General features: G+C 46.4%; 1 protein-coding gene across 2 annotated transcripts; it reads right to left on the bottom strand.

Annotated features, from left to right (window-relative positions):
* Positions 1-1,142: 1,142 nt before the first annotated feature.
* CXXC4 (CXXC finger protein 4) lies at positions 1,143-23,314 on the bottom strand. Of its 2 annotated transcripts, XM_086888316.1 has the most exons (2): positions 22,217-23,314; positions 1,143-4,788 (listed from the first exon to the last, which is right to left on the bottom strand). In XM_086888316.1, exons 1-2 carry the CDS (start codon positions 23,303-23,305, stop codon positions 4,744-4,746), a joined length of 1,134 nt encoding a protein of 377 aa, XP_086744442.1. In that variant the 5' UTR covers positions 23,306-23,314; the 3' UTR covers positions 1,143-4,743. The 2 variants fall into 2 exon arrangements, with proteins under 2 accessions (XP_086744442.1, XP_086744441.1); XM_086888315.1 differs by lacking the exon at positions 1,143-4,788 and having other exon boundaries at positions 22,085-23,314.
* Positions 23,315-25,783: the final 2,469 nt, after the last annotated feature.

Here is a 25,783-nt window from a genome sequence, read left to right as displayed (position 1 = left end):
TGTGAATTCTATATTTAATCCAGAGAGATCACTGAGTATGCCTGAGCAACCTGGCAGCCCTTTTCCTCCTCTTCAAACAGACCTCAAGATTCACTCTTGTCTAATGAGCAGTCTACGTCTCCCAAGAACATATATCCTTACGGATTTCGATGAGAGCAGACAGGATCAGTGGAAAATCCACTTCTGTTCCTTTTTCTTTTGTTGCTTTCTTTAAAAACAAAAGGATACACCAAGGCTCCCCCTGGAAAATCAGCTGGCATTGAAGGCATCTCACAGACTGAAGGACCTACCTCATTTTTCAAACTTGTTCACAATTCTGTTTTGGCACCTAAGAGCAGACTTTCTGTTGATTAAAGGAATATTCGCAGAAAAATGACATTCCAAATTTCACCAAAATCAGATGACTTGCTTGTCACGAACCTTCCCACCTATCTGAAGCTGCTTCAATGCTGGCAAGTAGTATGGGGAAACAAAATGTCAAGAGGAAAACATTTCTTTAGCTATGTATAGTTTTTGAGACAGATAGAGAGCTGAACTTTGAACTGAAAAGCTGAACTGAGTAAAACAAAAAGGAAGATAATGTTGTCATTCTCTCAGAAACTAGCTTTGTAATTCCAAGTACTTCAACAGCAATGGGATGACCTATCCTCAGGACTATTGTTTGTTGCAAGAGCTACAGATGAGATTTCATCTTTGCATGCTTCTCCATACAAAGCTAACTGCTAATTTATCACACCACCCTCACTAGTCCACTCTTTTTATACAACACAGGTCTGCATTAATGGGTTAAAGACTGTTCTGTAATCAGTCTTGCTCCTACTTCACTAACCTTTCATAGCCTCAAAATCTCAAAGTAACATTCCTAGTCGAAAAAAAGGCAGTATTTTTTTTCTGCTATTTTAAAAAATCCAGAGTACAATGTTACCTTCAGTTACACAACTTATGGGGTTTCCATCAATTGCCAATTGAGAAGGAATAAGCTCTGTGGCTATTGTACCAACACTTCATAAGCATTCATTCCCATACACAAGACTGAGGTCAGCATTTGGACCTTCTTGCTCATTTTGAGGGTTATTCTGTAAAAGAGGTTTTCTTTGTTTAAGATCCCACAAACAGGACCTGTTTATGGAAAAAGAGAGATATTTTGAATACTAAAGTCCTTTATTCAACAACACAGAAATATCACAAAAACAACTTTACTGGGCAAATTGAATGTTTTTATACAGTTTTGTACATGCCCCATAAGTGATTATTTTTTCATAAATACACTGTTTTCCAAAACTGGTTTTTTTTTTTTCCATAATTGCACAAGCATACATACACCTTACACAAATATCTATTAGAAAATTTAATAGATAACTGCACAGTTCAGAAATAGGAGAACACTGTGAAAGGAGTACATTTCTGTGGCCCATGTTTCTGAAAATACCATCCTAGTTCCCTGCAATTGTGAAAATGGAGTACTTTCTAACATAGGAGCTGTCTTTTGTTCACTAAGAATACAGTAGAGCTCAGCGTGAAACTGCCAAATTTAATAAAAACAAAATCTGAAACATTTAGCTGTTACATGAGAACCCACTGTTTGATATCACTATGCATCTAACCATGATCAAAGACCCACTACTGCTTTTTGCTGAATGCATTCGACCCTGAATGGTATGTTCATTTAACTACTTTCTTTCTTCATTATTTGATTACAGATATAGCCCGTTTAAAGACTTTACATTCTTCAACATTAATTGCAGGACTTACATACCAGGGGGTCTGTACAAAAGGGAGTATTTTCCCTCATAGGGAGGGTCTGTTATTAATTGACAGAATGGGTACGTGTGCCTCCCTTTCAAGCTTACCATTTTTCATAAGTTTATCTGGGGTATGCCAAAAATGCTTCCACTAGGCTTAGCGCTCACACCTAGAAGACAGAAAGAGTTCTCCTTTTTTTTTTTTTTGCCCACACCCTTTGTTTTTTTTCAACTTTTCACTGTGAGAAAGAAGAACAGAGAAGAATACAAATTTTCACACTGGAAAATGGTATTGGACCTCATGAAAAGCACAAGTTTGGTAATTAGAACTTGACAATAATCCGATTGACAAATACGTATATAAATGGGGAGGGGTGGGGAGGGCAGTGGGGAGAGACAGGCCAGAAAACTGATTTCCTTCTTCAAACATCACTAATTAAAATGCTCTATGCGTACTACATCATATAAATACTGTTTCAGCAGAATCTAAAAACCTGATGGTGCAAAGGAACAGCATCCGAAACAAAAACCATGTGGGTAAATCAAAGAAAAATCACCTCTCATTCATTTTCATTAATTAACAGGTATGCTTGTTGGTGTGTTTAACAATTTCGAATTGACATGTAAAACACCACAATTACAATATACAGATCCATCAGTTCTTTAAAACAAAACAACAAAACAAAAAAAGGAACCACAACAAGACATGCAACATTAGGGTATTAGACAGTAAGTACATTGCTATGAGTATCTTTGTACACCTAATGTAGCCTGAACTGAACTTTGCCTCTGCTTCTGTAAGAGCAATGAGAGTTTTCCAAAGAGCAAAGCAAGCTTACCAGCCAGATGTGCAAATAAGGCTTCAGTTTGTAAATTGATCAGCACTTTGGTAGAGAAGATCTTGCAGAGCTCATATTGGTCTAGTGATCAGTAACAGAGGTCCCTAACCAAAAAGTCTCCAACACAAAAAAATCCATACACAGCTGCCATACAAACAGACACAAAGCTCATTGAATGGGCACTGGATGAATGTTCAACTGAGGATCTCACAAACTGTAAGAGGGGCACCATGATAGAAGCATTTTAAGTGTGACATTCCACCTCTGAAGCCATGTATGTGACGTCATACGATGCCACAGACATGTGCACTGACCCTAAGTTGAGGATGCAGGTGTAAGCCCAGCCCAACTGTGCCCTCCAGTTACCCTGGGTCACCCACACTCTGCTGGTCCTGCTGGCACACACATGCGACCTCAGGAGGTTTCTCCTCCTCCACCTCTTGGTCTTCACCTTCTGGGCTGCTCCCAACACCTACCAGCCCTCAGTTGCCAAAGCTGCCAAAGCATTCCCAACCCATGCCTTGTGCTTCACCAAGTAAGTGTGACCAGGGGCCAAAGGCTCAAGTACTTAGCAAAAACTGGAGAAAGTGCTGAAACAGTAGGAGATTTGCATGTGCTGTGCAACATTACCTGGTTATTTCCATGCCCAGCACCTTGTCTGTGAAACTACTGGTAGGCCTATCTTGTAAAAAATTATAAATCTATCAAATACATGGCACAACAGCATTCATTTCCTTTGGTGGCATGGCCTTCTCACTTGTGAGTGGTATGACAAAGCCAAGCAATAAAAAGTGATGATCAACTGATAATAAGTATCCCTAAGTAAAGAATCCTCCATATTTTTTACGGCACGTCAGCTATATCACTCTGTGTGCTGCCTTTCCATGGAGTAGACATTTCTTCCATACAGCTAGAAAAGGAAGAAGAACGGCAAAGCATTTTTGTGGGGGCCTAAGGGACCAGTCATTCAGCAGAGCCGAGATCAGTGGACCAAGAAACATGTGGGAGAAATGGTCTTTTTTTAAAAGCATTTAAAAAAAAAAAAAAAAAAATCCCAACATTTTTATACCGCAAAAATATCCAGGCTTTCAAAACGAACACAAGTGCGAGTGAGACCTAAACCAGTCCAACTGTCAAAACTCACTTAACTGTGAAGAGCTCCACCTGAACCAAAAATACGGCATTCCACTTTATAAAATATTTACTCCATTGACTGAAAATGTTACATAAGATCTTGCAGGTGAAGGGTAATTAAGCTGAGTCATTGTTTTTCCTAAGGTCTCATACTCTGTTTTGCATCCTAGAACAACCTTTATTTAGATGACTAGTTTTGCACATCCGCCTATGCTGGGCACTCCAGCTCAGAGCACAGTGAAAAACAAGTCAGACACTAGACAGCATTTTTGGATAGATACCCCTCTGTAAAGCTCCTTTGGAAGCAATGCAAGTGCACAAACCACTATTCTAATATAGTGCTTGAAAGATTAATTTTAAGTGTTACGTCTTCCCCTCTCACAACACCACGACAGAAGGTAATTGCTAGATGCGTCACAATCTTTTTATCTTGGAAAACTTGGCATCAAGTCTCTATGGAAGGATGCATGGCAAAACAGTGCTGCTGTTGCTGCTGCTGCTGCTAAACAACTAGCAAAATAATAGTTAAAGCTAGAATTTATTGCTCCGGATTTAATTTGCAGAACCACACTGTTGTGTACAAACCGTTTATCTCCATTGATGCTCAGACATGATTGTCTCCTTGTGTCTAAACACACAAAATACAAGCGGCTATCTGTACAGTTTACAGTACTGAAACACATATATTTGAAAATGAAGTATAGATATGTTACTTTTCAAAGATACATGACTTTATAGCAGGGGTTTACCCAAACTTTTTTTTTTTTTACAGCCACTTTAAAAATAGACAACAACTTCACTAGTATAGCTAAGTTACATCAAAGAAAGAATCGGTGTAGTGAATGTGAAGAAGCTGGCCAATTCCCCAGGCTCAGAGATTTTTGTCTTTTGCTTTTGAGGAAACCCCTATACATAAATGAAAATAGTATCTGAGTATATTCTTCAATGGTGGACTAAGCAGTTTCTTAAAACAAGACTTTAGCTTGCCATTCACTTCGGACTGCCTCGAAAATAAGATACACTACTGCTTAAAAGAACCATCGGAATGCTTCAGCGCTGGGAACAGGTGTTCTCTAAAAAAAAAGCAAGAAAACAAGTTAAGCTTTCTTTTGTGGCATTGGCATACTTGAGTTCTAGTTGTTCTTTTCCTTTACATTTTAGGCATACTTTCAGTTATCTAGGAACAACATGATGCCTCCCACTGCTTGATAATTAATAGAAACATCCTTCTCCAAACACACCACTTTTAGGATCACACGCAATACATCGTACTCGGTATGTAACACACCTAATACGCTGTCTCCTCCTTAGTTTGTTAACAAGGTAGTCATGAAAATGCAAACATTGCTAGGGAAAATATCTGCAAAACAGACAGTGCTTTCAGAATGACCGCACGGTTGTACAGTGGTTTCTGCCTTGACCGGCACACTGGGCACACAGTCATGGCTTGGTGGGCTGTGAGTTAAACACATTTTTGGCAAGACCATGCTCAGGGCAGGGGGCCAGCAAAGGCACTGCTCTGTCACTTGGAAAGCATGCTGTGTCTTCAGACACATTAGGAGGAGAGGCTGGCATTTTCAAACCTCACCTTGTTCCACATTTAGGCTGCAATGCAGAAAGAACTGAAAACACATCCATGACTTCATTCCAGTGAGGGAATCACCCTGCTGTCTTGGGTGCACTGCCCAGACTGCCCCTGTCCTTTCCTTCACACAGGACCTTGGCTTACACAGAAACAGTCCTGTGTAAACAGAGAGAGCTACTACCCACCTCCTTCTCCCACCTGCTGCACCCTGAAAGTGATATCCACTTGCATCCAGGTGCCTCCATACACATTTGAGTAGCAGCAAATTCCCACCACAGCTTTTGAGGCTGAAGGGGCTGAGCCTGCAAAGGCTGTGCCATTTCTTTGATGTGCTTCTTGTCCTCAATTTCCTTCAGTCAAAAGATGATGAAAGTGCCCTTGAATCCGGGCATCTCAACCCACATGTCTCCCCTCCAGAATTAATGACTGCATGTCCAGGGAGGAGAGTGAGCCCTAACATGACACTCTATCAGTCTGTCCCAGCTCCCAAGTACTTGTTTCATTAAGAACCACCCACAAAACAGAAGTGTTATATCTGAAAAAAAAATTCTCCTAAAAGCAAAACTCTGGAAATTTGCAAATAAATTCTTGTAACAAAGAGGTTCTCATGGATTTTGCTGGTGCCACATTTAAGTACCATGTCTCTTTTTGAAAGAATTACTTAACTTTTATTTCAGGGAAGACCTTTTTAATGTTTCCCTAGTTTTTCCACAAAGATCCAACAAACCATGGATGCTGCAGTGTACAACGTGCATGGTACTCAGTGTCAGACTATTACTTTCTGAATTCCAGGAACTGCTCATTGGTATGGCACGTATTTTTTGTTGAATAATTAGCCCAGTTTGTGATAAATAGGCTCAAGCAGTACACATCTTCTCTTTTTGTAAAAGCCATATGAAAGGGGAGCTGTTATTGTTATGTTTATTGCTTCTGCACTTGGAAATACCAGAGATCAAAATAATTCTGCTGTATTATCAGAACTCTGACCTGTTGTCAATTCAATATCCACTCCCCTTCCACAAATGTTACACTTCAATAAATCATCCGAAAATTAACTTCCAAGGACAATAAGCTGGTGTGTTGAATATAATCACCCTGACAAGTGTGAGTTCTCTTTGTGCTGGTGGTACAAAAGTAAGAATTGCTCATATCCATCTTTCCCAGTCCCTGTTCTGCCCATTTACATGAGGTGAGCATGAGCACAAGCAGTGACAGAGCACGGCATCCCTCGCACCCAGGTATGCTGAGCAGAGCTAACGCAATTTCCAGACCATCCACACCGGTCTGTGTGGGCTGTAAGATGGCTGCTGAGAGCGAGGTTTACAGATTTATAATTTATAAAGAGCTTGGCTGCAGACGAGGCTGGAGTTCAGAATGGCAGGAAACAATCGTACAACTAAATTGACCTCAAAAGAACAGTCAAACATGCAAACATATTAAACTCAATACACTGTCTTCACTTGAAAACTAAATGTAATATTCTGCTGTGGGTCCATCTGCCTGAACACAAAACCACAGTTAGACAGATTTAAAGACGTAGTGACTGAGACAGCTTTTATTTATTTTCTTGCCACATCAGGTTGAGTTACTGTCAGATGTTGTCATATCAGCTGGAAGTAAAGGTGTAACGTCTGATTAAAAGGTCATTCAGACCTTTAAATACACAGAATAGTATTTTTGAAGGGCAAGGCTGTGGTTTAATATGTGTGCTTTTGAAAACCTGCAAGATAAGGAATTTTTGCATCCGTGTACTAAGTTCTAATTAAAGATATACATTTACAATTAAATATCCATTGTGCTAATTACCAATTTGGGAATGAATTATTAATCCACACCTCCACAAAAAGAAAAAAATCTTTTAAAACTGAACAGCTAGATCAAGTTAAATCTAAACCAGTATATGCAATGAAATAGATAGATTTCACTGCTCCAAGAATCAAGGTTATTCCCAGACAAAGAGAGCCCGTTCAGAGGTTCAGCACACCAACACACAAGTTTAAGTGCAATGACCATCTAGTGCCTGGCTGTATAAATCCAGCAGTCCCAGCTGGGGAATCAAACTCTCGGCAAGATTACAGCGCATTTCTGGATCTCTGTGCTGCCGGTGGGGAATCGTTATCCTGAGTGACAGGAAAGACAGATCCCCCTGGAAGCGAAGGGAGGGGTGGTGAGGAGCAGAACCAGAGTTGATCGGCGCCGTTTTGCTGTAAAAGCCTTCACTGCTCGTGCTGGTGCAAATGCTGACAAACGGCAGGCTTGCTCTCAGGAGGATGCTCAGAAACCTGCAGCCCTGGCTTCTCCAATCGGGTAATGCCATAAAGCATGGCACTGGAGAGGATTTATCCCTACATAAACCCGGGGTGAAATGTCCTCCACACTTTCAAACTTTCTATTCTGCTCCCTATGCGCCAGCTTTCACTGTAGAAGAAATAGCTCGAATATTTGAAATCTGAAAATCTAATTATTGCCTAGAAAAATGAGCTTCATATAGGGAACCAAGCATGCTACATTTTTGGAAGAGAAGGTAAAAAACAGGCAACAGAAACCAGCAGAAAATCTCCACAATTAAGCAGAAAAACGATACCTATGTTTCTGTCCTGGACACCCCACAGGGAAATGTAAAAGCAGACCCTTGCTATACACAACACATGAAAACAGCATGCTGGCAGGAGCTGTGAATTCCTCACCAAAGTCTGTTTCAACACCTGTATTTTCACAGCAAAAGCACTCATTAAAGAAGGATGCCTCCCACTGCCCTCTGGGGTGACCGACTGACGGAGCAAGGCATGGGATGCCACAGTGGGATTTGCTCCTCCAAAGCCCGCCTGCTTGCCCAGCCCTTGGCGAGCTCAAGCCTACCACACCTGCCAGAGAATCCTCTCTCCTCAGCTGAGTCTCACAGCCACCTGAAAGATGTGATACAGGAAATCTGGTTGCACCTGCTTGGGATGCTGCTGCTGCTTAGGGCACAGGAAAAATTCAGAGCTATCTAACCAAGACTCACTATAAGTCACCTCTATTACTATTTTCTAGAAGGCTGGGCATCATTTGAGTTGAGGTGAACCACATTCAGAAATAAAATAGAATAATAAAATATATCAGAGCACTACATGATTATGACCTAATACTTTACCAATGTCAAAAGATGTTGCATTATGTAAGAATCCTTTGATGTTTGATCCATGAGCAAAAATCCTGCTCTCATTGAAGTAAACTCACATGTTGGCTACAGCAAATTATTACCCAGATGTGGCATTCCTCATTCCTCTTGAGGAGCCCTGGAAACAATCCAGCTCAAAGGAGGCTCTCTGGGAAGGATATGGCAGCTTAGGTATGTCCAACAAAATCTGGACTATCTGGTGGTCTTTACAGAGACCTATACAACCACAGAAAGAATTAATTAATCTCAAATTCACATGGTAAATGACAATAAACTGGTGGATTTCCCAAAGCAGCGGGATTGGTGCTAGCAATACAGGGAAAACTGAGCTTACCAAGATTTGCAGATAACCCAACATAAGCTTCTCAAGCTGGAGAATAATCCCTTCTTGAAATGCCTTGCACAAGAGGAGCAGTTTGGCCTGGTAGGCTATATACATATATATATATATGTGTGTGTGTGTGTCTATGTATATCTTAATATATCTATATATATTGAGAAAGAGACATATAATCACATATAGAGAAATCTGGTGCTCTGTGGTGGACAAAATGATTCAGGTGGGAAGTCTTGGCCCCTGTGTGAAATGCAATTTGAACCAATCAGCAGCCCAGCCGAGCAAACACTGACCATCACTGGCCATAAACCAGTGCTGGTATGCTTTCCTTACACTGTGTGAATGCAGCCTGTGCACCTCATCAGTCTCACAGAGCCCACATGACCACCAGCAGGAAAGCAAACTGGCCTTTACTTGTACTGCCAGTGCCACAAGCTAATTCAGGTGTCTGATGGTCACCCTGGAAATGACATCAGCGATGCTCATACATTAACAGTGCAGACTCTGGTGCAAATTCAAAACTCACTTTCTATCCCCAAGTTCCCTCTCTTGAAAGACCCTTCCCCAGACAAGAGCTGAGCCCAGGGCACACTTGGTGGCACAGTCTCATTGCTGGAATGGAGCTGTGTCACACAGTGACAGGCTAAAGCCCAGCAGAGGGATGCGGTCTCCTGACCTGCAGAGCACTGTAAGATCATAGAATGGTTTGGATTGGAAGGGCCCTTACAGATCACCTCCAGCTCACCTGCCATGGGCAGGGACACCACCCACAGCACCAGGTTGCTCAGATCCCCATCCAACTTGGCTTTGAACACTGGCAGGGATGAGGCATCCACAGCTTTTTTGGGCAGCCTGTTCCAGTGCCTCACCACCCTCACTATAAGGCATTTCTTCCTAGCATGTAATCTAAACCTACCTTCTTTCAGTCTAAAGTCATTTCTCCTTTTCCTACCACTATGTGCTCCTGTAGAAAGTCCCTCTCCAGTTTTCTTGTAGGCTCTCTCCAGAAACTGGAAGGATAACCATCTCCTGAACCACAAAGCATCAGCATCTCCTGACACGCAGGAAGGCAGGTGGAAGATGCCATGTGTCCTGCACCAGCCTGCTCTGCCACTGGCAAATACAGTCTGGACAGCATCTCCACTCCTTACTTGCCTAAATGCTAAGCCACCCTGAGAGGAAAACAGCCTTTCAAAGTATCTTCAACCCACTTTGTTCCGCTCATAAATATACATTACCTACAGCAATGACTTTGGGGAAAACCTCATGACGCTCAGATTCAGCTCACACAGTCTCCTTGAACGTTTTTCTTCAGGCAAGGAAGCTTGGGGGCAAGAAACTAGCATGTGAACTGCATCCCCTGGAAATGCAGAAGGAAAAAACAGAGCCCAGCGTGTGGCACGTTTTTCCCAGCTGCTCCGCTGCCTGTCCTGGAGGAATGCCAGGAGACCCACCACGCTGACCCGGCACCGAGGGGGCCAGCTGTGGCTGCAGGAGGATGAGTGGATGAGGCTTTGGCACACACATGCACACCAGCTGGCACAGGGGAGCTCCGTGCAGGAATAGCCCTCGCCTCAAACTCCCGGCATCCTCCCACCCAGCCACAGGCCCAGGGGGGGGATGTGCTGCCCCAGCTCTGGATGAGGTGTGAAACAGTCCACGAAGCTGCTGCCGCTCCCCACAGCTGCCAAAATCCCTGGCTGCCCACCAACGCTGTGCTCCTGCTCTCTGTACGTGTTATCAGGCAGTAACAGATGTCCTCTAATAACAAGCTTATTATTGGACTTAGCAGATAAAAAGGGACATGTACGCTGGGTGAGAAGCCTGGTGGTGAGCTTTCTTCTGCAGCCCACCTTAAAATATTTCTCCCCATACCTGAGCTACAGGCCTGTCTCCCTTCATACCAAGGATGAGATTTAACATTTATTTTAAAAGTCAGCTTTATTTGCTCCGAGAGGACACGCATCTGCGTGCTGGCAGTTATTTTTCCACTTGCGCTGCATATCTCTCAGGCTGTATTTGAGACAAACCAGATTTAGAACATACCAGATTAGGAAAACTCATTTGACTTTCTCTGCTGCCAGCTCCATCGAGTGAAAAGTAAACCTCTGCCACAGGACATTGCAAGTGGAAATTTTAAAAATGTACTCCGAAGCCAGGGTCATGGTTTGAAAACCCAGCTCTTCTCAAATAGCTCAGAGGTAACTTTAGGAGATTTCAGTGGAGTCAGCTGGGGAATAAAGGATTTGTGCCAACGGCCACGGAGACCTGCCACTGTACAGCCGGATCCTGCCACTTGGACTCGACATCAGCAGCAGACCATAGCTCCCCAGCCAAATCAATGGGATTAGTCAGAGAAGTAATGTGTTTCTCCACGGTAGAAAAAAGGAGCAAAGGTATCCCTCATTTACATTCACTGCACACCACAGTTTATTTTATATATTAAGGTGGTTTTTTTTTTTACTATAGAGATGAGATCAAATCTGGGGGAATGGGATCTCGATTCTCGATCTGAAAAAATGCATAATGCCATTGGGGAAAACAGACGGCAACTACAGATCAGAAATCATCAGGAATCCAGACTAACGCTGTCAAAGGGAAAAAACAGCTCAGTCCCAGCAAATATTAGTGACGGAGCCCCTGGAGCCCCTCTCAGTGCCGGTGAGCATCACCTTCAGCTCTGCGGAGTGCAGCTCACATGCTCCACCATCGGCCTCAACAGCCCCAGGGGTCAGCTCGAGTCACTGAGCACCGCAGCGGTGCGCAGAGGGTACCGGCACACGGATGCAGGCAGAGCGCTGCAAAGGAACACATCTGCTCTGCCCATCCCCTCCCAGGCTGGGAATAGCTGGCTGTGGACGCCTTCCAGCGCGCTCCCTCCCTTGTGCCAGTGCAGCCCTTTTGGCCAGCGAGCCGAGGGACGGAGCCAAGTCTCCACCTCCGCCGTCTCGCTCGCTCCCGAGGGGAGCACGGCTTGGCCGCGCCTGGCATGGCGCTCCCGGGGCTGGGAGCTCCTCCTGCCATCTGCCGCCCGGCTCCAGCTGGCCACACTCCGGCCTCAGGCGGGGGCTCCCAGTGGCCTCCTGGCAAAGGCAGCAGGGAACGGATCAGAGGTTTGGCTTCTCGGCTAAAGGGTCTCCCACATCTCACTGCCAAAGGGACTCTTTCCCCGTGTCTACGTCTCTCTAGAGCAGTTCATGCAGTTCCTTCACTTTTCAGCCACCCCTGTACCTGAGGGTGGAGCTCCTAAGTCTGCCGGAGTGCCTACTCAGCTTATGTGACTATTCTGCTTTTTTTCATTTCTTATTTGCATTCCAGCAGCATATGTAGGCCTCAGGCAGGATGAGGGATTGTTTCTGTTGGTTCTGCCTGCCTGGCCTCTCAACCAGTAGGTCTGGCCCGTCTCCTGCTTTTTCAGGAACTGGGAAGGGCTCATATAAGTTTTAAGCATTACTTCAGAGCCAAAAATGATACTAAGCAGGTCAGAAAAGGTGTCATTCAGTGCTCCCACACCGACTGTGGGAATTAATATCAATAGTCAAATGCTTTATTAGCAGAAAGCAGAAAGCTCTGTTACTTACAAAAGTTTTATAGAGAAATTATTGGATACAGGTTTCTTACCGCAATGCAACATAAAACCCAAACCTACAATTCACAAGACACTAAAAATGAAATATCCACACCTGTGACTGGCTTCTGCTTTTGCCTAGGACCTGTCTGGTTACTTCTGCTGACTTCTCTGTCAGACACTGTCAACTAGAAGTGTGCCTGCCTGCTGCAATGGATGTACCACGTGCATACACCTCCCCCTCTCACACACACTGCCATTCACCTTCTCCCTAATCAAATCTCTGTGAAGACCATCCATCAGCCCCTATCATTTATCCTTCCCACACACACCAGCTCACAAAACAGAATTATTCTTGTTAACATTCATTCCATTAATGAGAAATCCCTGCTGGTTCATCATCCAGTGGTACAAGTCTTTGCTCTCACAGGCTGACATCTCTATCATCCTCCAAACTGCTGCCCTGGGGTACAGTAATCTCTTACAGACTGGTCTCCAAGCAGAGGAGAGGCACGTTTCTCAGTACCAAACCTAAATTTAAATCTCTTTCGCCTTAAGCTGCTGGGGCTTCAGTATCTTTTTCTCCTGCATGGAACCTAAAATCAGCTATGATGCCTCATTGGTTAGCTAACTGCTTCTGTCCTTTGGGATTTTTCATATGCTGTTGATAAAAGAGCCAGTGAAAAATATATCCATTAAATTCTTGGTCTCTGCTTGCTTGTATCCTTTTCTGAAAAGCTCACAAAAAAAAAAAAAAAAGGGAAGGAGAAATACAGAAATCCATCACTCCAATGCACCACTTGATATCTGGACTGAGTATAATCAACCAATGCCTAAGACTCATCACAGGTGCCAGTTCGGCTCTCTCGTAGCCAAGCATCAAGGGGAGCACCATGTATTGTCTGACTTGATGCAGGAAGAGGAGCAGCAACACAAACTCCTATACGACAGGTCACCACAATTCCTGACAGGTGAGGGAAACAATACATTGTAAATGGTTTTGAATCCCATTCTTCCCCATGGGTGTCTTCTGAAATTTGCAAGGATGATAATGAAGACACATCCCAGTAATTATTTACATGACACTCTGACCTCCACTGGACTTTGACCTCCAATTTACTCTACATCAGCTTCCAAGCAACCAGCCAACCATTTCACCACCGCCCAGAGCTCAGCTGAACTGGTAATTTAGAGGCAATAGGTTTTACATGATTTCTAAGATGGTGTCATCGAGTCCTCTCTCACCCCCTGCCATGTGGGTCACACAACTCTTCCAAATATATTTTTCTCCTGGTTTTTTCACTCTAAAATGAAAAGCTTTTTTTTTTTTTCTTCACTAATACTACTCACTTTGGAGATCACATATTTAAGAATGTATATTCCTTGCCTCTCCTTTTCTGTTTCCAACCTCTTCAATTGCCTCTCGCTCTGCCCTCCTTGTAGCTTCTACACAGACTCTGAGAGCGCTTCAGCTCTCTTACAAGCCTGTAGCTGCCAAGGCTGCTGCACCCAATCTCCAATCCCCCACCACAGTTAGGATGTGCAGAAGGACAAATGTTACTGAACTGCAGCTGTTTTGTAGCATTTTTTTTCATGACAATGGGGCAAATTCTTTGTGCTAACATAGTGCCAGATTGATATGCTGTCAGCATGCTCCAGCTTTCCTAGGAAACATAGTACACACCACCAAAGAAACCTTTAAGACCAAGAAGTCCTCGTGCAAGAAATCATAATTTTCAGCCTCGCCTTTGCAAGCTTCCCCTCTCTCTTGCACATCTGTCGGCTCTTCTGTATGTATGCCTTTATCATTTTCTTACCCCTTGAACAACTTGTTTGGATGACAAGACTCCGCCCGTACCAAATGCTCACCCTGATATCCAAATTCTCTCCACAAACTCCAGTCAATTTTTAAAAATGAATTAAAGAATCTGGTTTGTGGTATCAACAATGGCATGGGGAAAGCCCTGCTTACCCTCATTAAGGTTCCCTTCAGCTCTGTGAAATCTTGGCCTTCCCCTGCAGTAGTTTTGGAAAGGTGGTTACTGGTGAGCTCTTCAATTGCCTCACCTGAATTTGAGTAATTTATTACTCATAGCAGCAAATACAACTCATGCTCTTCTCAGCAAGGGAGATGTCACTGCATCTTCAGCCCTACCACTGCACCCTTATGTGCTCAGTCTGTCCCATGGTAACTGAGTCACCCCTGTGGAGGAGCAGGCATGCCCTCAACTGAGGCTTCACATGTTACAACCAGCCCTCAGCCACTCTGGAATCCTCCTCTGCTTGAGCACTCTGCAGCTCATCTTTCCTCCTCCTCTGCCCTCATCTTAAGTGGTAACCCTCCTGAACTTCCTTGGATTTACCCCATTTTCCAGTATTTATTAAGTTCTTCTCTCCACCTCAAATTTTAATACTGCTTCTCCACTTCCTAAACCAGTGACTAATCTCTCTGATCTCTGTCACAGATAGTTTCTTAGTCAAATATATAGAAAGATAACTTCCAGTCAAATCAAGTCTGATACCAGCTAGCGGGGATCCTACATAGAAGTACAACAGACACCATGACCACAGCAGTCTGGAGCAGAAAAGAAAATTGTCCTGAGAAAGGAGAGGTGCAAAGTTTTAAAATGCCCAGCACTTCAGAGATTGAGATAAAGAAAAATACTGAATAGAGCAGGAAAAAAATAAGATCCTATGGTGAATACAGGAAAGGCACTTGATGAGTATGCTGCCTGACAAGAACACTGCATCCGGCATGACCCAGGCTGCCTTTATCCCTTTTACGTTCTCATATCTCACTTGGCACCACTGTCTGCTTAAATAGGAAGGAACAGAGGAATTCTGGAAAACTGCAAAAAAATTAAACAGGCTTCACATATACCTGGCTATGGATTTTTATAGCGTTAATTAAGAGGATGCAGAAGAGTTGCAGGGAAGAGAAAATATTTCCCATAATGTCTGAGAGTAGAAGTTAACAAGCCTGCTGGGATCTTTTTAGCCCCTGCAGAGCTAAGGCTTCAACATTATTAAATGGCTGTCGCATCTAAAGTATGGTGCAACATAACTCAATGCACAACAGAAAGCACAGGATGCTGAAATGGGGGATGACTTTAGATTACAGCGCAGAGTAATTCAGTTTCAGGACAGGTGTTTGCATGTGACTGAACAAGATACGACTATGGAAAACAACAGAAGTACCCAAAAGACGAAAGAAGGCAGACATGCAGTCAGGGCTCTCAAATGACAAAAAAAGCAGCAAAGGAAGCCACATCCTTCAAGACATTGTGGTTCAGTACAATCATCCAAGCAGCTGAGCTATCAAAAACACAGACACTACAGAAGCAGAGAAATGCTTTCCCTGGGTGGTGGTACTCCTCAGGAGACATGGTGCCTGCTGACGGTTTTTAAGCACATAGTTGATGGCTTGAGAATTATAGCCACCAAGGCTACAGTGACACAAGTTACTTATTGCTCCCAACTCACTTGGGTACATCCAAAAAGCTTATCTTAAAGCCTTCCCCTCTGCAAGCAGCAGCCATTTCCCATTGCAACCAGTGATCAAAAGGATTATGCTGTATTTGATGAGTCTTTAAGGTGTACATCCTAGGTTTGCCTGCTTAGAATTATTTCACCAAACCTAACCCTTACAATATATGCATGTTAAGAGCTGGAAGACTACTCGTTTTCAACACTACGAATTTTTAGGGTATTTGGAAAAGACCTGCTCTGAGTCACTGCTATGCATAAATGCATGACACAATATAAAGAAATTAATATCAACCTTTTTTTTTTAACTCTCTCTGGGACACTTTTCTTTGAAAACCCAAAAAGCAGTACCATGGCGTTGCTTTCTGAAAGAAAAAAAAAAATTCTCTTCCCCTTCTTTCCCCAATATTAAGGGATTGCTTGCTGACATGCTAATCCATTCTCCAAGTGAGCAAGGTCTTCCCTGACTTCAGTAAAGGTGTTAGGTGTGCACTTAGAAAACAGAATTGCATGGAAAGTGGCCTCAAAATCTGATAATATCCACATACATGAACAAGCAAGCAGACAAAAAATCAAGACTGTTCCTTCCTGTTGCCCACTTCTTATCAGTGGCATGTAGCCTGACATTCACATATCTACCAACTTAAACAAAGTCTCCCTATATGATGTGTATAGTCTACAACAATTTGTACAAACACAGAATCGTGTTTGTAAACACAATGATTTTCCAGACATCCTGTAGCTGGCATAGGACTCCAAGTCATGATGGGTTTATGCACCTCTAACTGAAATATCTAGTTCAAAGTGACCTAGACGATTTGGGGGAAAAAAGAGGAAAAAAAATACACTTATTATGCTAATTACTGCACAAAACACCCCCAAACCACCCTCATTCATCATCTTTCTCATGACACATGCAGCTTGCCCAGCCTAAACAATACAAAGAGATTTCATTATGACAGCTTAAAAAAATAGACTAATCAGTCACAACACTGAAATCCAGGGTCTGGCACAGAATCTTGATGCCCCAAGCGCATAACCTATGCTAGAACAACTTAGAAAACCATGCAAAGAACTTCTCAGTGCAATCAAAATTCAGAACCATCACAACCAGTTAACCTCTCTTACCATACGGACAATTTCACTAGCAAACAATCATAGTCCAATGACTTAAAGCAAGAGATTTTCAACTCAAGTAGAAAGCAGAGTTTTTATGAAAGAGGCTGTTAAGTCCCTGACTGGCCTACAGTTTTGCAGAATTTCTTGAAATTCTGTTCAGTTCAGTACCAAATCCCACCACTAAGAGATTTTCTTAGGCAGGAGCAACTTCATTTTTGCCCCACCTTTAACAACAGTGTGCACAGTCTATCAAGCAGCTATTTATACTCTGAACAGTAATGTCATGGGGTTTGGGCACTTTCTCTGCTTTACAAGTATCAAATGAGTAAAGGGAAACAAAAACATATGAAAAACCATGGTAAACCAGGCACCATCCAACCACATTTCAGAGGAAATCAAGAAATCTCAGAGAACATCAAGGAGACCAAAAGTTTGTCTCCTCTGGGCTCTAAACATATCCCTCCACCCTGTGACTCCCACCAACCGCAGCGCATTCCTGCCTTGCAAGATGTGAACCTAAGACAGAAAGTCAATTCTCTTCAAGAAGATTTCTGAGCAGCAGAGAACAGGCACTGGTGAGCAAAGATGTAGCTGCTCTGGTCTCTGCTGGAGGTGGCAGTAGGAGGCCTGGTGTTGTCGCCAAGAACCTCCAGAGGTCAAAAGGAAAACTCATCACTGAACGTATGTTTATCCCAGACATGCAGTATCTGAATGAAAATGACAAAACCTCATGGCAAAATGAGCAACAAAGGTCAGATCTTGCGCTGCCTCTCAGTTCCTCCCCTCCCTGCTCACTCTGTCACAGCAGGATCATACACCACATTGGAAGCCCCAAGCATGAGCATCAGAGTCACGCAGTGAGGGCTCTCTTATGGTGCTAGCAGCCAGTTCCAGCATCAGGCACATTCCCTGCAGGCTCAGACCCACAAACAGAACAAGAGAACCCTGGCCGAGCACCAGGGGCACAAACAAGGAGGAAAAAGAGGAAAAAACAGCACGCAGGGCTGATCAGGGCTTTGCAGCCAATGCCAATGTAAATTGCGCTCGGGGCAGACGGCAGTTCTTGCTCCAGCTGTAAACGCCCGGGAACAAGGACTGCTTTTTTGCCCTTTTGCAAGGCATTTAACATATGCACACAGGGAGCCTCGACCAGATGGAGGGCTACGAGGCAGTGGCAGGAAGAAGAGACAGCCTGTCACAGAGCCGTGCTGCTGATGTTTAGTGATGAACACGAGCTACAAGGTGGTCTTCCTTTCCACCTTCCAGTTAGCCCGTTGGATCGTGTTAGCCGCCTGCTTCTTATCAGACTTTACAGTTCCCCCTCACCACCGCTCAATTCCATCATGCCGTCACTTAACTTGTGCATGTAATTTAAAGCCAGATAGACGGCGGGGAAATTGCTTCCTCTGAGGCCCCTACTAATTGACCCCTATCCACAGAGCTCAGCAGTCTTCCCTTAACAGCGCTCGCACGCGCTACCGCAACACGAAGTGCAAGTTCGGAGGTTGCCAGCGCAGCCTCTCTCCCCTGTGGCAATGCCATATGGTGTTAAGACTTTCAGGATCAGACGCCGTTCCTGCTGAAATCAATCATCACAACCTATCCCTGGAGAAGGCCATCTCAAAATCCCACTGGCTCGAAGCGCAGCTCAGCGAGGTGCCTCGGATTGGGAGGCTGGTATTGACTCAATCAGGTTGGTATGCAAACGCTCGCTTTAGTAGTGCACATATCAATTAGTTGGGCTGTTACAAAGGGAGCAAGTGGTGCCTGCTACGATGACAGCATGCCTAAACAGCTGATATTTCACATTTGGCAGGACCCTTCAGCCCCTGCCAACGCAAGTCAGCCTCTCTGGCTGAGCTTGCTGCCACGCTAATGAAAATGTGCGCTGGGGCAACTGAGATTCATACACTGAATGGGGTTCACTTAAAAGGATGTAATCTACCGTCAGGCACCTAATCTTCATAACCTGCAGCAGAAGTTACAGGCATGTACACCAATCAGAGGAAAATAAGTACTCTCTATGGGTAAATAAAGATTATGTCTCTTTAAACTGATTGTAAATCTGAATGAACACAGAATATACATACACAAGTAGGCAGCGTGCAACGTGACGTCAATCTGATTTTTATAGATTTATTATTGCCGTACATAAAATTTCCTAGTAATAATAACATTCTATGAAAAATACTAGAGCATTGGGACACTTTTAATGTGAAAACAGTACAAGAAAAGTAAGAAAAAATAATTCAAGTGTTTAAAAAAAAAATGCTGGGCGAGAAGCATTCCATGAAAAATGCAAGGGTCAGGAACTGGAAAGCATTCACGTGAATCTGTCTTCAAACCCATGTCCTATCCTTGAAAGTTATATCCTATGCCTTCATTGCACCAGTAGAAGAGATTTAAGGGAAAATTTATTGACAGTTTATTGGCTTTTTTCTAATTTTTCATTTGTTTTTAAACATGGTTCCACCCCCTGCCGTAAATCACCCCCGCAATTCGCAGCCGCTGTTGAGCACAAGTCACGAATCACCTAAGTGTGTAGTGGAATGTAAGCCCCTCAATCCTTGACACATATCCACGGAAGCGTGCCTACCGAGGTGCCAGGGGATCATCCCCACAGAGCTGTGGATTCCCCAGGAGCACAGGCCAAATGAGTCACCCCAGCCACTCACTCTGCAGGGAGACTGTCCTTGCCCACCCCCAACACCAACACCGCTGCTGCAGGGCCCTCGTGAAGGCCCTGTCACCCTCTGACACCCTTACAGCTGGTGGCCGTACAGCCAGAGCACTGCTGCTGCACCTGTGCTGTAGGCAGCCCTTCTGTCACTGTATTGGTTGATTTAAGTTTTTATAAAGAAGAAAGAAGACATAAGGAAAACAACCATATAAGTCAGTTATTCTTCCTCTCCTCCTGAGAAACGGCACTTCTGTAAAGAAATTAGCCATATCCTGTGACAAAACTTTGTGATGGGCCATGACCTGCAGAGGAGTGATGCCTTGCTGACATCTCCACAGCTGGAAAGGGAAACCTGTTTCCTTCGAGTCACAGTACAGCAGCAGAGGAGCTTTTGTGTTTATGTATCTGACGGAGAGCAAGTGGGGGAAAGAAAGAAAGAAGAAGAGGTGGAGGCAGGTGGTTATGAGAGCACACAAGTGCCTAATTAAACCATAGGTTTTACTAGTCACAGTGGTTAAACAATTTTAACGGGATGCTAATTCTCACAGCATGCCTGAAAAGTTTTTAACGTTACCAAACACCTTTGTCAGGAGCAAGGTAGTTCTGGAAACGTGCTCAGAGATGCACACAAACCCACAGGAAGATCTGATAATGTACAAATTCGTTTCTTCCAGAGATAGCTCACTTTCTGCACAAATCGATAAACCATCAGGACCTATCATTTATCACAAATATTAAATCCCAGCAGCACCCTGGTTTGCAAGCCTAATGAGGGAACCTGGCACACAAAGGCACTCTCAGTGCTGAGTCGTGTGGGGGGAATTCTCCACGCCTCTGGTTCAGGGAGTCTCTTTTAGGCTGTACTCAGCATTAACAGAGCAGGGCATTAACTATCCTTGTTGCAAACTTGCTACAGAATCAACAGAGGTATATCATTGAGGAAAACAAGAGCTGAAAACCCAGTCCAGCTTCTATCCCCTGGGAAGTCCATCCTGGTTTTTGTGTTAGCGATGCTGGGTCACTATTCACAAAAAAAAGAGCTAAAAGGATGCAGGGCTACAAATTAAACTTTCAGCAAGGACAATTCAGTCTTGGAAGAAGGAATTAATTAGTTGTTTTGATGAGACTGGTTAGGAAAGAGTTAATGCTATCAGCCAAACGTCAGTTAACCCCCAAATGTTGCTTTTGTCCCATGGCAGTGTCAATACCAACACTGTTATCTCAATTTATTTAATACAGAACAAATTAATTGGCTCTAAGTGTTGCTTTTTCCCTGGAATCCCTCATCCCATCTCTTCTTGGAGAGAGCTCCTGCAAGCAATGAGCAAGGGAATAAACCGCTATGCAAACACACACAGGCGCACACACACAACAGAGGGAAGTTGCAATTTCTCACTTAGTTGCTGATTTCTGTGACTACAAATCTTGGTGTCACCCGCCACAAACTACTCCTCTGTACTAAATCCATCATCCTCGACACCTTCAGACACATCTGAGATGCGTGTCGAACCAGCAACACTATAATTTTAATAATGACAAGGAATTAAGTATGATTACTACTCTTTCCTCTCACTTGTTTCCTTCCCCTAACGATACCATCCAATTGCCATTTTCCTCACGGTTGTGTATTTTGGTTCCCATTGTCTGTCGCGCCCGATACAATAACTGAAATGTCTGCGACACGGGATCTGCCTGTCTCTCGCACGTCTAGCAAATCTGAAAACCTGTTGTTACAGCTTTGGGGAACACAATACATTGTCAGCTCAGAGGAAACGTTGTAAAAATAATCGCACATACAGTTCAGTCAGAAATCAGTTCAGTCATACCTGTGCTATTCTTCCATTGTGTTTAATACACCACAAGCAGGTTATTTCATAAAAGACATTGCCAAAGAGATCACTTGGGTGCGTTTCACCTACTACTGGGATCCATGGCCCGTTGTCTGTCTGGGACAAACTGCTACCAGCCAGCCTGGAGATGAACTTGCCATTGCTTTCCCTGAACTTCTGACAGCGAGAGCCTGGTGTTCAGCTAAAACTTTCCCTTTCCCACCTCCCCGTTCCTACAAACCTCCCCGAATCGTCATGATTGCCATTAATTAAAAAAGGAAAAAAAAAAAAAAAAAAAGAAAAAGGTAGAGAGAGAAATAAGAAGAAAAGAGTAAGTAAAAGAAAACGGAACCAGAGAGCCAGCAGTCTTATGGAAACAGCACGGCAGGTAAACCAGGTTAGCTTCGTTCCGTAAGGGCCACGAGCTGGCGGGGCGGGGGCCGGCGCCCCCCGGCCGTCCCTCCTCGGCCCGGGGCCGGGGGCCGGGGCCCGGGGCCCGGCTCGGCGGGGCGCCGCGGGAGGCGGCGTTTCTCTTCCCTGCGGGGCGGAGAGGGGCGGGCGGCGGGGCCGCGCCGCGGGGAGCCGCGCCCGCGGCGGGGGCTCCCTCAGAGCCTGAAGGAGGCCTCGGAGAAGGGATGCTGCATCTTGAAGCTAGACAAGAAGCACTGGAGGGGCGGGGGCAGGGGGTTGAGGAGGGACGGCGGGAGGCTGGGGAAAAAGAAATCATCTCCTCTGACCTCTAACGAAGTGCCCGGTTTTTTCTTAAGCTCTTCACATTTCCTAAATTTGCAGATCTGGTGTCCCGTTTTGCGGTTCCTGCAACTGCTGCAGACTCCACAGTTGATGAGCCGCTTGCAGGGCACGCACACCCCGCAGCGTTTCCGCTTCTTCTTGGCGGGGTTGCCCGCCCCGGCCCCGGCCCCGCCGCCGGTGCCGCCGGCCCCCCCGCCGCCTCCGCCGCCACCGCCGCCGCCGCCTCCGCCGCCCCCCGCGCCGGCGGCGGCGCCCAGGGCGGAGGCGGGCGAGGCCGAGGCGTGGCTCTGCGGGCAGTCCGCCAGGTTGGCGATCTGGAAGGCGCTGTCTGTGACGGCGGCCGAGGCCGCGGCGGGGGAGTGCAGGGCCGTCATGACGATGACCCCGGGGGGCAGGGAGAGGCCGCCCAGCGCCGGGATGGCCGAGAAGGTGCCGACACGGTCGGGGAGGTTCATGATCTCGGCTTCGGCGGCGCCGCACTTAAGCTTGTTCATACACTCGCCGGCCAGCGGCCGGCAGTGCTCGGGGGCGAGGGTGGAGAGGAAGTTGCCGTTGGCCATGGGCAGGGCGGGCTGCTCGGCCGGCGGGCAGCCGGGCTTGCCCAGCCGCTGCGAGTCGCTCCGGTGGTGCATGCCGCCCCTGCCGGCGTGCAGCGAGGAGGCGGCGGCGGCGGCCGCGGAGGCGGCGGCGGCGGCGGCAGCGGAGGAGGAGGAGGAGGAGGAGGAGGGTTTCCTCGCGCCGCCCGCCGCGCCGCCGCCGCCGCCGCTGCCCCAGAGCATGGCGGTGGCGGCGGCGGCCGTGGCGGTGTCGCAGTTCCAGGGGGACATGCCGATGCGGGCGGCGGCGGCGGCGGCCGCGCTGGGGAAGATGGGGGTGGTGATGCGGGCGATCTTGGCCGCCTGCGGGAAGGCGCCGCCGTTGGTCTTGTAGAAGGTGGCGAAGGAGCGGTACCTCTCCATCTCCGAGTTGTAATCCACAAGGCTGTTGAGGGCCCCCTCGGGCAGGTGGCTGTCCTTGGGCAGCCCCGGCGCCTCGGGGTTGGGGCCGCTCTCCACGCACACGTTGGTGTTCATGGTGGCCGGGGCGAGGGGGGCGGCGGGGAGGGACGGGACGGGGGGGCTGGGGGCCGGGGGGAGAGGGACGGGGCGGGGAGGGGGGGGTCGCTTAATCCTCCTCCTCCTCCTCCGGACGCATCCTCCCCGCGGTCGGTGCTTGGCCGGGCAGCCGTTCCTCCGGCATCCTCACGGGAGCTGCCGCAGCTGAAACACAAAAAGTCATTTCCGAGGGGGTGCGCGCGCGCGGGGGGCGCTCACGGCCGCCCACGGCACCCCGGGGGAGGGGGGGGAGCACACCCGGCTGGGGGGCACACGCCGCCGTAGCCGCGGGCAGAGGGCTCGAAGCGCCGGCCCGGGTGGAGCGAGCCCGGTCCCGGGACGAGATGGGGGGCGGGGGACACGACACGGGGGCCGGGACCTGCCCACCTACCAGCACCGGGAAAAATGAAAAGGCAGGGAGAAAGGGCGGCGGGGGGGAGGAAATAAATAAAAGGAATTAGAAAAAAAAAAAAGAGAAAAAGAGGGAGGTGGGGGAGGGAGCCGCCAGCTGCCACGGTGTCCTTCTGAGCCCGGCGGTCATTAGCTGCCTGCCGGCACAGCTGGCTCCGCCGGGCGCTGGTTGCGGCGGCACCGGCTCCCCCGGCCCCCCCCTCCCCCGCCGCCTCCGGGTACGGGGGGGCTGCCTGCAGGCCGTGGGGGGCACGGGGCTAGGTTTAAAAAAAAAATACTTAAGCAATTTCACAGCCTGTGATCCCGGCGCCTGCAGCTGTACTAACGACGGAGTATTCATCCCAGCCTCTCGGGGAGGATTCCCCGCCACCGCCGCCGGGGGCTGCGCAGGGAGGTCTGGGGACACACACACCGAGACGGGGACAGCCCCTGTGCGGGCGCCGCGGGGCAGGGGCTTCGCCGAGAGACAGCCCGGGAGCGCTCGGGAGGGCACGTCGCTGTACCTGCCGAACTAGACCTCAGCGGGGAAAGATGGCTTTCTGCTTCAGGCTAGGAAAGTTTAGGAGGGGGCTAAAGGACACGGCGTCCGTTTTATTTCCCACCGCCCTCTTTTTCCCCCAGGGAGGTGAAGGGTATTTTAATTCGTGGCAACGAGGAAGGTATATTATGGCAGCCTGCGCGAACTAAAGCAAAACATAAGCATAACTTAAAAAGCCCTCAGTTTATGAACACTGCCTCTTTGTTTTCCAGATGCTCTACCTGAATAGTTAGGATTTCCAGCATCTTTTCTGATGTAGGGCTATCAGAAACGCTCACTCTTGAGGCACTCGTGGGGCTACGTCTAGTTTCCAGACTCCGGTATGTTTAGTTCAAAATGGTTATCAATTACGGTAATTACGATCATAATTAGATTAATGAACCGTTTGCAGCCCAACCTACCGAGTGCAAAAACTTCATCTTCTCCCAACGTCGTGCACTGAAAGCGGGCTTTATGTAAACAAATCCAGATGAAGGGAGCGTAAATCTAAAGAAGGAACCTCACCCCCGGCTGCACTGGGGACTGGCGGGCGTCTTTCCGTCGGGGGAAAAAAAAAAAAAGAAGAAAAAAGAAAAAAAAAAAAAAAAAAAGACCCCAAGCTCGCAGGAGCCACCTCTGTGTTTCCACGTCAGGGAAAAACCCAGACTCTCGCTGCCTTCAGAGGTCTAGTGGCAATACAAAGGCTGCCCCGGAAAGCTCTAGGCTAAGCGTCGTCTTGTGGAGGGATGCGAAGGATTTGCTTACAGCAAAAGAAAAAAAACCTCTCCCGTTTCCAGAAAGGAAAACCTAGCTGCATGTCCCCGATAACAACTACTGAATAAAACTAGTTTTGCCAGCCATGTGTTCGAAAGCCACGCATCTGGTAAGGAATAAAATGTTAGCGTTCAGCCTTTTATGCCAGAAGTCATATGCATTTTCTTGCCCTATTTCCCCCAGCATTAAACTGGCTTCTCTCCACAAAACCTTCCCTCGCTGGCTACCTTTTCTCTCCTCGCGATCCCCTCGCAGGCTTTATTGCCACCAGCAGCGAGAAAATGATGGTGCCCACCAACCGGGTCATTATTGTTTAATCGATGCATCTCCGGAGCATGAAAAGGGTACCCGAGACGCAGTTATTGATTTCCCTCCCCCTCTAACTATCGCCTTCTTTTCCACGAATGAAATAAATAAATAGAAATTGCTAGCCGGGCTTTGCGATTCTGTCCCTGCTTAAGCTAAATGTGACCGTACATGTTCAATATTGCATGTCTGCTCTGCCAAAGACAGAGAGATCAAAGGTCATATTTAACATTCAGGAGGAGGGGCGGGTGCAGATTAATTAATAAATTAATATAGCGACGCCTTTTATTGCCCAAGTCTAGCATTAATCTACTTTTACGATCCCAGAGGACAAGAACAACAGAAAAAAAAGAGCCCCCGACAAACCCACAAAATTAAAAAAAAAAAAAAAAAGCAAAACACAAACGACCCACCCCGCTAAAAAAAACCCACAACTAAAACACAAAACC

The sequence above is a fragment of the Cyanistes caeruleus genome, chromosome 5, assembly GCF_971803275.1.
Source record: "Cyanistes caeruleus chromosome 5, bCyaCae1.hap1.1, whole genome shotgun sequence".
NCBI classification, from domain to species: Eukaryota; Metazoa; Chordata; class Aves; order Passeriformes; family Paridae; genus Cyanistes; species Cyanistes caeruleus.
This window is presented reverse-complemented; position numbering and strand designations above follow the sequence as displayed.

Excerpts from the sequence above, each read along its gene's own strand:
- CXXC4 (XM_086888315.1), bottom strand. The coding sequence starts at position 23,305 with ATGAACACCAACGTGTGCGTGGAGAGCGGCCCCAACCCCGAGGCGCCG.